Raw genomic sequence first — 15824 nt, forward strand, 5'->3', positions numbered from 1 at the left:
AATCTCAGAAGAGAGGGAGAACTCATTACCGAAGTTTGAGTTTGAAGGTTTCCCAGCCTGGCAGATTTCTAGACAAGAATGAAAGCCACTCACACACTTTATTTCTGACGGTGAACTCCTTTTATCCTAGAGCTTGAAATCCGACCCTTTGAGACCCCTGTGCTCTATGCTACTTCAAAGCTCACTTCTGAAACTGTTCTTTATGCCTTCCGAACGTAGACTGCCCTGGCCCTGTTCCTCTCCTGTAGAGACTGGCAATCTTAATTGGATATTGGGGTTCAGATCTAAGCCTCTGCTTGGAATAACTTTCAATTAAAATCCTACATGGTTGTTTCAACAGCAGCATTGCTTAGTCTGAAAATAGCCTACCACAATTGTCGCTAAACCCCAAGTTTATAATCACCCCTTTGGGGACTGAAAATAACCCCGTTTGTACACCGCCTACTCCAGTAGGGATGTCCCTATAGGGACAATGTTCTGGTGAGACAAAGTGGGAACTGACTGCAGGCAAGGCCTTCAAAGAGTCTCTGGTGATGCACGGCCCAGTGAGGTAGATTCATTTACAGAGACTTTGATTAGCATATTCATCTACCATTACTACAGTAATATTGTTCAGTTCTTTACTTCTAAACAGGAGAGTTCTCCAAGGAATTCAGTGTTATTTGAAAACACTGATCTAGCCTTTAAGTTTTTCTTTGTTCCCCACATTGTGTCACATAGAATTTAAAACCCCATTTGTCTCGATGACCCCGCGTCATACCTTGCACTGCAGAGGAACCTGAGCCAGTGGCAGTATGTATTCACACTTTCCTAGCAAACAGAAGAGTCATGGGATGTGACTCTCCCGCAAGGTAAAACGAGAAGGAAAAGGTCATCATGAACGATACGACACAAGTGATTAATGCAACTCTCTGAGCCCCTTCATGCTTCCTGGAGCTCTTTGTTCTTACTCCTTACTTCACCCGCTCCATTTTATTCTCCACGTAAGTTTTGGATTCTTAAAGACAAGTTTATTCAGCTTCTGCCCCTCTTGCTTCTTCTGCTCCTTTATTCATTCTTTTTGGCTGTCTTTACATTTTACCCCTTAGACACGTAGACAAGAATAAATACATGCATAGCTTGGTGGAAGATAAAACTCACCATTCCAATGCTGGTCAAATCCAAGGGATTCATCTAAGGTTAAGACCCACTGGCACATAGAACATCTGTGAGATATCAGTGTGTGCCTCTATAATGCCATCTGATCACTTGCACTTCTTGATAGAAAGGCAACAGTGCAGTTGACAGACAAGTCATAACCCTGTTATTCTGAAAGCTAGGGTACAGCAGGCCTTTTTAGCTGTATAGATCCACCTTCCCTTCCCCCTGAGGCCTTCTATCAGCCCGCCACCACCAAAAGATTCTTCCTGGATATCTCTTTCTGCATAAAGAAAGCACAGACACCCATAGACCCCTGAACCCTTGGGGCTCACTGGATATGCTTTGCCCTGCTCAGAAGTCATGGTAGCCCCACCTACTCCACTGAGGTGCGTTCCACACTACCTCCTTACTGGCCATTAGTCAAACTCAGTGGGTCCTATTGAAAGAATGAGCAGGGGGAAAGGGAGTTGTAAGCATCCAGAGAAATAGGCATAAGATGACATGCCAGACACAACGTTCTTGACATAGCATTCTAAGAATTTCAATTTCTATTCTTGAGTCTTTAGAGTGTAATACCAGGAAGAACTTATGAAAGGTTTTGTCTCCTAGAGTGATCCTCTGAGGAGGACGTGATGAAGCAGCAGCAGCAAGGAAAAGGAAGAGGGCTAATGAGGCCTCAGAGCCACTTGAGGAAGAGATGATGGGGCAGGGAGGGGGGAGGGAGGGAGTACAGAGAACAGCAGCAGCGGTAGCAGGAGCAGATTTGGCAGAACTTAGAGCCAAGAGGGAAAGGCCACAGAGGGACCCAAAGTACTCATGCTGCTGACAGTCACTGTAGTCAAAGGCACAGCAGACAAACATCACCATTTTGATCTTCACTTTGTTATTAAAAACTGAAGAAAACTGTTGATCCTTATAGGTCGCTAAGCCAAATACAGAATTTCTTTCTGTATGTGTAATTGCTGTGGCATCCGCGGAGAGAACCTACAACATCATCTCAAGTGCTTTCCAGATTACTAAGCAGGGACACTGAATGATCAGTTACAAAGAAAATTTTAGTATAGGGCATGCAAGAGTAGAACCTAACAAATGTTATCTACAATTGAAATAGTATGTAAGAAAATAGTGTTCTGTATCTATTTCCTGGTTTCTGGTGCAGCGGACAGACACTAAGATTCTAGGAGATTTTCCTACTTTCAAAGGGTACTTTGAGGCTGAAAGAAGGCTTAGTTGGTCTCCAAATTTGTTTTAAACTTTATTTCATGACTTAAAAACCGAAGGTGGTTTCTATCCTCCTGAGCTTGGTCTATAGTTGAGTCCTGATCCATGGGGTAACACCGTTCATCACAGCTCCAAAGACAAGGAAGAGCCCTCTCTATTCACAAGCACAATGGCCCAACGTCTCCTCTCTGAATATTACAGCTCCTCCCCCAGTTATGCCTGTGGCTAGACCACCTCAGCACCGAGGTTGAGCCCATTTCAGCCATGTCTCACAGCTGTGCCAAGCGGGGTTAAGTTGACCACATCTGTGGTGAACTTGGGGTGTCAAGCGGTGAAAGGCCTAATGGAGAATTCATCTTAAATGTTTACATGTGGTTCTGCTACCCTATTTGTGGGAACAGATACAGTGAGAACTACTTGCAGAGCACTGTTGTAGAGATCCTATGAGTTAACTGGTGCGTGTAATGTATTTAAAAAGTGCTAATCAATGGCACATCAATCGTCAGACAGAAGTTACTCCATGTATGAGGATGATGAATACATCATTGCAGCAAATGTGTGAATGGCAAAGTTTACTACACATCAATCTCTTTTGCTGTATCACCTTGCAGCAGCAATTCTAGGTGGTATCAAAATGCAATATGCAATCCTACTAAGGGGAGCAGCTTCCATTACCTCTTCTCTTGCTATACTACTGTAGACAGCCAAATCATATGTTAGAACAGCCAGTGGTTTGTAAAAATAAAGAAGAAAACTCAAGATGACCAATTAGCACAGTGGCATTGACAGAAATACTGTTTAATTGTTCACTTGGGCTCCCAATTTTCATGTCAATTTTTAATTTAATCAACGGGAAGAAAGGAAAAAACATCACGACTATAAAGATTTCCCCGGAATGGCTCTGCGAAGATCACGCCAGTTCTCTGCAAGGCCTTACCGCTACTGATGAACACGTCTACTAGCTGCTCCTTGGAGAAGCCTGGATCCACCTCGGCTCTCACTATTTCGCAGGGGAATCCTGCAGCCATCTGTCTGTGCTGTGATGACAAAGCAGGGACATCAACTCTATATTCTTCCCAGTATTCAAAGAAAATGAAATGGTGTGAAAATACACAATACCTTCATGCAGAGGGCAAGCTGGTATGCTATGTAGTCTTGCAAACTTCCTTCTGGGCCATGGAAAATGACATTATGATATTGCTCAACCTGTTCCAGACCAAGAAGAAGCCCAGGTGAAGATGCTAGTTTGACAAAGGAAAAAGTGGTACCCAAGGACAGAATTCCCAATAATTCTTAGGCATCCAAAAGAATAAAGCTATTTAAGTTTAGCAGTATTTACTAGGCATGTGAAGTCTTTTAAAACTTGAACTGTGCCTCCCCTCCCCAGGAAACCAGGGCATGCTCACAGAAGCTACACAATATATTCAGGGTAGGGGAAGCACCTGCAAGGTGTCACCCTACAGGCTAAAAAGGCCATTCTTCAGAGTCCCCTTATTGGCAAGCTTGGGACTGGGTGCTACAGTATGAAAGACAATGTTTCTGCTAGCCATGAGTAAATTTTCTCTGAAGTTAAATATTATTCTGCTATGGGTAAGCCTTTAGTAAGAACTTGCTAAGCCTCACTTAAGGCACAATGGTGGCTATAACTGCCAAGGGGGTGGAAAGATCTAAAAACCGTAGGATGAACACAGCACTGGCAAGGCTGATTTCTGTGGTGGTGGTGGCCAATCAGGCTAACAGAAGACATGCAGGCAAGGACCAAGACTAAGGCAGGGACTTCTCCAGAAACACGAGAGACTATTCTAGGAAGCACAGCTGAGGTTCATTTCCGAGGCTGAGGTGTTACAGTACTGTAAGAATCCTGGACACCCATACACTGAGACAATGGGGATGTTCTATCGGGAATTCACCAAGGCCAGCTGGCCTGGGTCTGAAGAAGCATGGGATAAAACCGGACTTGCTGAATATAGCAGACAATGAGGACTACTGAGAACTCAAGAACAATGGCAATGGGTTTTTGATCCTACTGCACATACTGGCTTTGGGGGAGCCTAGGCAGTTTGGATGCTCAACTTACTAAACCTGGATGGAGGTGGGCGGTCCTTGGACTTCCCACAGGTCAGGGAACCCTGATTACTCTTCAAGCTGATGAGGGAGAAAGACTTGATGGGGGAGGGGGAGGGAAATGGGAGGCGGTGGCGGGGAGGAGGCAGAAATCCTTAATAAATAAATTTTTAAAAAATAAAAAAAAAGAAAAAACAAAACAAAACAACAACAACAACAAAAAAGAATCCTGGAAAAAGTTATAATCGAAGAATATTACTGAGGTATAACTGTTCTCACTTGTATTTGTGACTAGGAATTCTGAAGAGTGTATGGGATTATATTAAAAATGTTGATAAGATTTGTTTAGTTATGACCTGTTTCTCTCCATCTTAAATAGAATCTACACAGTTGGGTCTTTTTTATCTATCCTCTATCTATCTATCTATCTATCTATCTATTTATATCTATCTATCTATCTATCATCTATCTATCCTCTATCTATCTATCTATCTATCTATCTATCTATCTATCTATCTATCTATCTATCTATCTATCTATCATCTATCTATCTATCATCTATCTATCATCATCTATCTATCTATCTATCTATCTATCATCTATTTATGGCTTAAGAAATTTTTCTTCCATTATGTTTTTTGATAATACCTACTGGCTTTCTATATTTCTAAGGAACACCAGCAATACTTCTCTCTGTTCTTCGTGAGGACATCTCTCATCGTGTCTTATCCCTGTGCCTCTAACCTTCAGGTTAACTCGCTGAGAGCTCCCTAGTTAGTCTCCTACAGCACTGGGTATTCACTATCTCAGTTTTCCTCTTTGCTGACCTGGGTACAGACGCACTACACTGCAGCATTTTCACTTACTCGACTAGTTCCTTAGCTTGTCCAACTTCTTTCCCGTGCCATTCTTTATCACCCTTGGTCAGATTTTACTAATTTTCTTGAATTGATTTCGGTTTCTATCTCTTTGCATTCTGGAGAGCGGCCCATTTTTTTGGCCTGGTTTTTCAGTGGCTAAGATCTTGCCCCCTCATATCCCTATGCAGAAATGCTAACTGCATCTAGTGTGAAAATTAGGAAGCGATGCTTTAAGAGGTGGACTGGTTAATTTTATGTCAAATTTGAGAGGGGGGAACTTCAAGGGAGAAAATGCCTCCATAAGGCCAGGCTATAGGCAATCCTGTAGGACATTTTCTTAACAGTTGAATAGCCGGGCGGCAGTGGCGCACGCCTTTAATCCCAGCACTCGGGAGGCAGAGGCAGGCGGATCTCTGTGAGTTCGAGACCAGCCTGGACTACAAGAGCTAGTTCCAGGACAGGAACCAAAAAAGCTACAGAGAAACCCTGTCTCGAAAATCAAAAAAAAAAAAATAATTGAATAACTGTAGGTGGTACTACCCCTCGGCTGGTGGTCTTGGGTTTTATAAGAAAGCAGACTGAACAAGTCACAATGAACACGCCAGTAAGCAGCATCCTCCATGGCCTCCGTATCAGCGCCTGACTCCAGGTTCCTGCCCTGTTTGAGCTCTTGCCCTGACCTCCTTCACTGATGAATGGTGTTATGAAGTGTAAGCAAAATAAGCGTTTCCTCCTAAACTTGTTTAGGTCATGGTGGCTCATCACAGCAATAGTAATCTTAGTTAGGACATGAGGTATCAGCGCAAAGTAGCAGAGCAAAAACCCTTTGCCCCTCCTGCCATATTAGGACACAGTAAGAAGACACTACCTAGAACCAGGAAATTCTCACCCCACTGTACCTGCTGATGCTCTTATCTAGAGTGTGACTACAAGAATCTGTTGTAAGCCACCTAGTCTATGACATTTGTCAAAGGAGCATATTCAGAATGATAGTAGTCTGCTACAGAGATAGCAGTAACACTTTATCATTGTTTACATGCTCCAAACCTATGGGGGAAATTGCTACAAAAGGCAGGAGGTGGGTGCCATGACTGGATTCACTTTGCTAGTTGAGGCTCCTTAGGCTCCTGTCTGTAATTTGCTAATTATAGGGTCCAGCAATGACTGCAGGATCCGCTGCCCAACAAGACAGAGAAGCACACAAGGGTGAACTAAAGCTCATGCTGTTTGTCTCCAGCCCCGTAGAAGTGCTCATAAGTAATGCACCTCTCAGGACTCAGCACGGTCTCACCAATCTTCATCAACTCTGTGCTCAGGTGTCTCTAAATTTCCTAACGGATATGAAAGGATCCACACTGACATAGTAGAGGAGACCTCACGGTGCAGCAAAAGCTGAGCCTAGCTCCTCAGTTTTTCACTGGTGTCAATCTTGCAGTTACTGTAATCACTGGGAACAGGAAACAGGGAACTAGGAACAAGAAAGGGGTGACAGTGTTTTCTGATTTCAGGGAGCCCTCAGAAGTGAGCCGAATACTCTAAAGGCAGCAGGGACGTCTTGGATTCTTGCTAACAGAGTACCTCGGAATATTTATGTAAAGATGTGTCATGTTTGTTTATGCTGCAACTGAGCAAAGGTGTGTTATGCTTTACATATAGAGACTTTTGCTCATGCTGCATTTGTTTACGTAAAAATATGTTGCATTTTCTTCGCCTTGCCTACCTAAAGCACCTGATTGGTTTAATAAAAAGCTGAATGGCCAATAACTAAGCAGAGAAAGAATAGGCAGGTCTGGCAGACAGAGATAACATGTAGGAGGAGAAATCGAGGCTTAAAATATGAACAAGAGGAGAGAAGGTGAGAAGAAGGAGGAGAGAGAGAGAGACATATTTGGGGCAGAAACCAAATAGACAGACACAAGAAGCAGTAAAAGTAAGATATACAGAAGGAAAGAAAAGTAAAAAGCCTCAATGAAAAGGTAGATAGAGAGAAATGGTTAATTTAAGTTAAGAGAGCTAGCCAGAAGTGAGCCTAAGCAAGGCCAAACATTCATAACTAATACGAAGTCTCTGTGTCATGATTTGGGAGCTGGTTGGTGACCCAAAAGAAAAAGAAAACCTGGCATAATAGAGACCTCAGTTATGTTTTTCTGAGGTTTTTATCACTTTTCAAAAATCACCTTAGTGAAAAACTGTGGACTAGAAATTGCTAGCCAGGTGCAATTCTAAACCAGAACTCTCAGCTCTCCAAATTAATCCCAAAGCACTATGAATTGCTGGACGGAAATTCTTTCACAAGGAATGGATTGTTTCACACCAGCAAAATGTGATACAGATTTCCAGATTTACTGAACATTCTACCCCTGAGATTTTCAATTGGCCTTGGAATTTAATCTTGTTTTACTTCTGAAAACAAGAGTGTTCTATTCATTACAACTCTCCTGTCAAGCTGTCTACACTTCCTGCAGGCTGATTCTGAACTCATAAAGCAGCAAAAGATCTAGCCTCAGAGATAAGCTATCTTCAACATCAACACCTCATCTGTTCTCACATACTCGTTTCTAGGGAGCAAGGGACAGGAAGCAATTCAGAGTTTATTGAAAGGGCCTTTAACTAGCAAAATACTCCTTATGTTTAAACTCGATGATATCCCCATGAAGTACAATAGAAGATAAACAAACACGTTTACCATGTAGGTAAAGAGAAAACAGATGCGCGGAACTCCCAATGTTTGTATTTTGACACATACATTCCAGTAATAATCTCTTCTCATTTTGGGTACTATTAATTCTTTTGTTGATTTTTTTTCTTGGATCAAATAATATATAGGTATATTGATTATCATTTACAATCTTAAACAAAGATTAGTTATTGAAGCAAATTATAGTTAATCCATTGGGATTGCTATCCATATGAAGAACTTGGTCGTAAAAAGCTATTCACCCATTTTAAAGTTATCATCTCAGATTTCTCCAAATGTCAGACTCTTGGGTGTAATGTCAAGTTGCGGTTCATGCTTCATGCTGCCAGCAGAGGGCTCTGCAGCTGGAAAGAGTGAGAAGTGAGCTAATACTGTTTGGGATGGCACTGGCGGGAGAAAGGTTTTTGTGCTGAAAGGAAATCTGTTTGAAAAATGAAATAAAATTCAGCTTCTAAAACTGTAGCCTGAGTCGTAGCCAACAACATTATTCTGCTATGGTGCAATACTTTTGCTTATTAGTAAAGGAATACTGGCCTCATTATCATGATTTCTAGTAATCCATTTTACTCTTTACTCTTGCATCTTTGGATCACATGTCAATCAGGACTTTGTCGGGCATAGAGATTCTGGAAATGAGCAACCTGGATAATGGCCCGTCCATTCTGTCATTCCCCCCTCTCTACAATGTTTCTCCACAGAACGGGGGTTGATACAAGATCTGTGGTCTCCATAACAGTCTCTGTGGCAACTGAGGTGCAGCTTCAGATTTGTGGTATTTTATGGCAATAAAACCGAAGCTTTTGTTTGGAGTTCCCCTTGTCATAGACAGCCCGAGTAAGAGCTGCAGCCTAGAGACAGTTTCAGGCCAACTATGTTGAGACATTAAACACAAAAGAGAATGGAAAAACAAAAGGACTTTACTCTGCCAACCAAACTGGGATAGCTGTCATTTCAGCTTGGAATTTCAATTTGGCCTCTTCTGACAGACAGTTTCAGAGGCATCGTTTACTGTCGTATAGGCATGCATGGTGGTCACCGTCAACTTCATCCCCTTCAGAAACTTCCACTGAACTTTTCTCACCAGGCTCAGAATTCACCCCCAGGTATGTGCTGTGCAGATTTGAAACAGTGGACACGTATACTATTTGATGAGAACGATTAAAAACTAATATCAATAACTGGCAATACGTGAAATGTGAGAAGACCTACCAAAGGGGTGAGAATGTATGTAATGATCTAGAAGTCTGTACCAATGGCATTTGGGATGTTAAAGAGGAAAAAACAAAGCTGGATTCCTTTGTGTTTTATAATTTGGGACCATTTTCTGAGGTCCCTTTTTATAGAATAGATACAAAACATAAAGGGAGCACAAGAGAAATTACAATTTATATGAGCAAAGTCACATAGTATACATATTAGTGGACTGAAATTATAAAAGCCAGTACTTATTCATTAATGTCAAATAAAAAGCAGTTCTCTGTTTTCTGTTGTTTTGGTTTTTCTGTTTTGAAATAGAGTCTCACCGTTGGAAACTAGGCCGCCCTTGAATTTACAGCAATCCTCTTGCCTTAGCTTTAGCTCTGCTGTGTTTACAAATCCATCCTCCCAGTCAGCTCACTGGTGTGTTTATCTAGTTAATGGAACAAAGTGTTGCAAAATAAAGCATAGTGGCTAGTTTTATGTCAACTCAACACAAGTCAGTCCTTTGAGAGGAGGGGACCTCAATTAAGTAAATGCTTCCAAAAGATGGGGGCTGTAGGCCTGCCTGTAAGGCATTTTCGTAATTAGAGATCCTTGGGGGAGTGCCCAACCCATTGTGGGTGGGGCCCTTCCTGGGCTGATCCTCTGGGGTTCTAAGGGAAAGCAGGCTGAGCAGGCCAGTAAGCATCATTCCCATATGACCACTGCAGCAGCTTCTGCCTTCTGGCTCCTGCCCTCACTGCTTTCGATGATGAATTACTATATGAAACCGAGTAAAATAACCCCCTTTCCTCCCTAAATTGCTTTTGGTCACAGTGTTTCATCACAGCAACAGCAGCCCTAACTAAGACATAAAGCTTTTCAGGATATTTAAATTTGTCATAGTTTTAGATGGGAACAATTCAGCCCTTGGTTTAAACCAAGCTTTCCTATAGAGATGTTGGGAGGGGGATGGAGGAGGCTGTACTTGCAGCCTGCGGATCATATTCTTAACCATCAGGGGTCCACACCCTCAGATTTCTTTTAAGTACAGGAAAAAGCTGGAGCTCTTCCTCTTGGGCTCATTTGATGTTTTGCCAGGGTGGGGGTGGGGGGTGGGAGTGGGGTCAAACAAAGGCAAGGAGAGAAAAGTGACAGGTCGGGGTCTGCTGAAGCCTGAGCTGCCTGCTGTACAAGGTGGGCCCAGACTACCAGCCTGGCTTTATCAATGTATGGCTTCACAGAAACATTCACTTAACATCTAATGGAAGCAGCTTGTGCAAAGAGTTCAGTCAAACTATTTTTAACTAGGAGAGCTTCTATCATTGTCTTATCTATTCATATTCAGAATATGAATAGATATGCCTCACTCAGACACGAGGTACTCAGGCACCTCCAGAATTTGGGTTTCTTCAGTGCCTATATGTAGTGCTTTGCCCTCTATGTGAATGGTTCAACCTCTCTCTGCCTTACCTCATTTAAAATGGAGGTAACTATCAGTCTTGCAGGGATATTATGAATAAATAAAACTTGCCATTTTATCTACGTCTGTGAAGTGCGTAATGAACGCAACATATATGCTTGGCTGTTCTCTCTCTAAATCTACGGCTCTCCTTGACGATCACGGTTCTCTTCCTCCTGTTAGTAACACACTGCCTCGTATCGACAGGGAACCCGGTTACACACAACAGGATGCACTTGCCAGCTCAGTAGGGGCACGACCTAAAATTCTGGCAACATAAGGATATGATGGGACCTTGGAGCTCTCATCTTGGCTGTTTCCCCTCCCCAGACTTCTCACCTGCTGCAAGTTAGGTGTGTGGAAAAAAAACAAAACAACAAAAAACTTCAGTCTTGTTTAAGTTCTAACTTTTTGGTTTCTGGAAAGAAGGGAAAGGAGGCCAAATCAATATTCCAACTGGTGTGAACTTATTTATTCAATGCTAAATTATAAAAGCTTATAGTAAGTTATCTTGATATACACATTTACTCCTTTCTATGTCTATGATTTGATGACGCATCTTTGTTAAGGGATATGTAATGCATTCCTACCCAAGTTAAAACACTTTAGGAATTACTGGTTGTCTTTCTGGGTCAAAGAAATGGACACCTGGATCCTAGTGACATAAATCCAGGCCACTGATGGATAGTCTATCAGGGAGAAGGGTGTTGGGGAAAATACCATCATAACCCCAGAACGCAAGGTGGAGGAGGCTCACTCTTATCTACATGGACCACCTGATGGATGTCGCAATAGTGATGATGGCAGTGCCAACCTACCAGCCTGAGGTAGTTCTGCAGCATCTGAAGTGGGATCATGGATGCATAAGTCACACTACTGAGGCAGCCTTCTTGGGGACCTATGAGAAATATACACGGAGAAAAAAAAATGGCCTTTGCTTGTTAAACAGAGATAATCAAGACACCATGCAAGTTAGCATCAAAGAAACAGGACACTTGTGGACTTATAGGAGTGACATTCAGCAAGAAGTATCAGAGTGACTTTGATACCTGTTCACTCATTACTAAACAGCTAGTGCCCCTGGGAACCACAGCTCCACAATTAAATCTTGTCTTCCCTAAGAAAGCCCACTGACTATTTTAGCAATTATAGCTAGGCCCTCCAGAGCCCAGCTACAACCCCAGAGCTGTGCCTGCTGGCCCCTGGGCTCTGTGCATCACTGTTTATTAGCAAAAGTTGTCACAGGTAACCAGTCTTTGCGAACCTTCAGCCTTGCCTAATGTTAATGTACAAGTTCAGGATCTCACTTTAGGTTTTGTCCCCACTCCAGGTTCTACCATTCTCTCAGCAAATCGGTTGAATTGAAATAAGTTTTCTAGAGTGAGCACTCAACTTTTAAAAAATTGCCAAAATATAATTTATATAAAAAACTTTTAGTCAACACTTATTTTTTTTTTAAAGTCCATTCCTACGTGTAGGAAATACATGAAGAAATCAGAAGCCTTTTAGAATTCAGGGCTGATAAACAGAAAATATATCATATACTAATAAATGGGCAATACAGAAGAAAATCAGTCTGAGACTCAGTACTATATATAAATTGGAAGTAAGCAGAAATACACCTTAGTGGACTGCTAAGACCACTGAGTGACACTAGACTTGTAATACGTCATAAATACAAAATAGTAGATGCTTTCTCAATATTAACGTATGCCATTATAATAATCAGACCAGGCATAGAGCATAGTCGACAGTAACAGCAGACATCTGTTTTCACAGTCTGTCACTCCTAGCGCTATGCCAGGTTGCCTTTAGGTTGTTTCTAATGAGGGACACAATGAATGCCACAGGAATCTGTGAGCCAGGCAGACACAACCAAGGGTGACAGAAAGAAGACTCCGAAATCTCCCCTCGCCCTTAATCAGATATTTCAGAAGACTCCGAAATCTCCCCTCGCCCTTAATCAGATATTTCAGAAGTATCTAAGAAGCTCACTGTGGGGGTGACAAAAGCACTGTTAGGAGCACAAGGACAGCATCTCTGAGGGTCAGGAACTGGTCCGAGAGCCAGTTGTGAGGGAAGCACACACCCTCCAGCATCACTCTGCTTTGCGATCTCATTCATTACCTGACAAAAGCACGGTGACCTGCTCTACCTTCTTCTTCTTCATGAAGTCCCAAGGCGGCTGGGGGAAGCTCTGGCCACTTGACCATGGCATATTTCCTAGTTGAATAAAGGCAAATAGAACGTCAAGGAGAGCCCAAACGATGCTTCCAAAATGGCAAACACGTTATCCTCTGTGAGATGTTAAAGAATCTAGAGTTTTCTGAGGTCAAAGGTCATCTAAGGGGGAATTAACGCCACAATGACATTTTTGTTACAGGTTTAAAGGAAAGGTGCTAATTCTATGGACTTCTCAAAACAGTAGTTTATAGAAAATCTAATGAGCCAGATTATTTCCAAGATTAAGTTCTCAAGATTCTCATAGTCTTAAACCACTGCCTGCTTCACGAAGTCCGGGGACATTGGAGAACATCTGATCCTTCATCATCTGTTCTCCAGATATTTCCAGAACTTTTTGGTGTTGTTTCAGAATCCCAGACCATCTATTTAAGATTATCTCAGTATGACCTCAGCACCTGTACAACCCTCTACATCTCAGTTGACCTCAACTTCCTATAACGTGGTCTCAGAAAATTCTCTTGGAACACTAAAAATAACATCGACTATGGACTGGCTATAGAAAGGCACTAAGCTAAGTCCTCTGGTCACAGAACTCAGTGACTTTTGGAGCTGAAATCTTACTTAGGCAAGCTCCAACTCTGTGATCTCTGTGATAAGGAGGAAGATTCAGCTCCCCAGCACCCACAGTTCAGAGGCACACTCATTGGTTGCTGGGAATGTCCATTCACCGTCACCAGTTTCCAGATTAGCCAGACAACAGCAGCTGCAGGGACACTTCTTCCAGAACACCCCCTTCCTGTCATTACGTGTCAGACTTCGGCATAGAGCCTGCTCTGCCCCAAACTGCTGGGAGGGGGGACATAATGTGTTCCTGAGAATCACTCATGCTTTATCTTCTTAATGGAATTTTAAAATTACACAATGATAATTCCATAACAATATTTTAACTATCATGCCAATGTTGTTATAAACAACTTGCTCTCAAGCTAGGGGGAATATATTTTTAATGTAAACCTGCATTTATGAGCTAACATCGAAAAGCCCACCATGTTTTAAGCAGATACATAAAAGCAATAGTAAAAAATTGCCTTTCCTTTACGTTGACCATTCTTCTTAAACATGGTATGGTTGGATGTGCATGCTTCCCTCTCAGAGAGCCTGTGATTTGAATCCTGGCTTCTTTGCTCACTAGTCTTGTGCCTTTTGGCAAGCTCTCCAATACCTAGTTAGTGGTGCAGTGTGGCTTTGGTGTGGACTCTTCATAAAGTGGTGAGCACACATCTTGGAAAGTGTATTTCTCATTGATGTTAATTTGGATCAAAGGAGAAAGAAGCCAGCCAGGGGCAAGAGATGTTTTGTGAGCACTTACTGTGCTCAGAAAACAGACTTCGTCTTTTTAAGTTGTCATGCCTGTCAAGTAGAAATGAGCAGTTACTACTCTGACCCATCCCATGTGGGAGTTAGAATCTTCATTAAAGAATGTCTTTCTATTTGAGATGGCACTGGACCCTTGTCATGGCAGGAAGGTGCTAGCATAGCCCAACACAACTTTCATAGCCTGAGAGCAAATCTGGAGTTATGTTCAGAAACTGTATATAAGCAAGCATCTGTAGTGAGCTTAATTTCTTGCACTTACCTCAAACACAAGAGTAATGACAAAGTTCCATCAAAGGCTTTCAAGTTATTTATTCCCTAACATTATTTGAGACATCAAAGTATTTTTATATTAGCAGGCTACATTATGTAACAGCTCGTTGTGAAGGCTCAAGGTTTTCAACACTGGCAGCTGCCACAAGCCCAGCCTGGAATGTATTTTATCAGTGAACTGTAAGGTTACGAAGCCCGCAAGCATAAATAAACCCAAGACGCTTAACTTTCTTTTCACTTCAAGGCTGCTTATACCTAGTGTGATGGATTGTATACTGCTGGGGCCGAGACCGATGCAGGAGTCGGTTGTGTTATTAAGTGTCCCATCTTCCAGACTCCACCATCCATCAGAAGAGATGGCTTGGAAATGATTTGTCAGAGCTTGAGTCACCGCTTTGGAAAAATCATCCCAAGACGTCTGTTTGCGGATATTTAAAGCACATATTGTGTGTTCACATTCGAAGTCATCAGAACAATTGTTGCTTGGCTGAATTTCACCCACGGAAATTCTTAAAGGTATCTTGAGAGCATCTGTTCGAAGAAGAAAGAGATGGAAGTTTATAAACAGTCTTTAGAGAAAAAAAAAAACCAAGCAACGCTACCAAATAAAATAAGCAGATATGAAGGTTTTAAAAGTACATCAAAGGACAGCTATCTTATCAACATTAAACTGAGCCTTCTTGTACTGGAGTAGATACCGGTCTCCCAGGCTCACCACGGTTTCTTTGGGAGCACAAAGAGTGAACTATTTATCATTTCTGTAGTTCAGTCTTTTCGATTTTATTGATTTTTTTTTCCTTCAGAAAGATTCTCAGGCTATTAAAAAAACTCAGGAAGATCACAAACCTTTCATCTAGAGTTCTCTATACTGTCTTTATCTTCATAAACAATGTCATAGACAAGTTATGATACAGTTCCAAAGGTCGGTAGGCTTACGAGAGTCCCCTGAGAGTCACCCAGCCCTGGGTCTGAGCCTCAGACTCAGCTCTCTCTTAGCTCTGTGAGCTTGGTAAATGACCCTGGTCTTGCTGTCCCTCCATTTCTTCCACAAAATGCAGAAAATACACAGAGAATCATCAGGGAGAATAAATGAATTTATGTTAGTAAGGACTGCAGTGAATTCGACATGGTATTACACAATGAACACCGATGAGAGGTAAGTGTTCAATGTCACAGCAGGAACTGTGACTCTTAGTGCCCAGTTAGCGAACATTCCCCTCTCAACTCGCCTCTAACCCCAACAGCAGAGGCTTCATGTCATCTTCCCAGTCTGGATATACCAAATGCCTGGAGTTGGTACCCATGCCCTTCTGTATATACCAAATGCCTGGAGTTGGTACCCATGCCCTTCTGTATATACCAAATGCCT

General features: G+C 42.2%; 1 protein-coding gene across 3 annotated transcripts in view; it reads right to left on the reverse strand.

Annotated features, from left to right (window-relative positions):
• Cttnbp2 (cortactin binding protein 2) overlaps positions 1-15824 on the reverse strand; it is a 159923-nt gene that overhangs the window by 28493 nt on the left and 115606 nt on the right. For all 3 annotated transcript variants that reach the window (XM_026787506.1, XM_005363762.3, XM_026787507.1), the window contains 5 exons: positions 14711-14986; positions 12752-12847; positions 11443-11522; positions 3481-3567; positions 3299-3398 (listed from right to left, as the gene is read on the reverse strand). In XM_026787506.1, coding sequence (XP_026643307.1) covers positions 3299-3398; positions 3481-3567; positions 11443-11522; positions 12752-12847; positions 14711-14986 — 639 coding nt within the window. The remainder of the gene's footprint in view (positions 1-3298; positions 3399-3480; positions 3568-11442; positions 11523-12751; positions 12848-14710; positions 14987-15824) is intronic.

This window comes from Microtus ochrogaster, linkage group LG10 (assembly GCF_000317375.1).
Source record: "Microtus ochrogaster isolate Prairie Vole_2 linkage group LG10, MicOch1.0, whole genome shotgun sequence".
Taxonomy (NCBI): Eukaryota; Metazoa; Chordata; class Mammalia; order Rodentia; family Cricetidae; genus Microtus; species Microtus ochrogaster.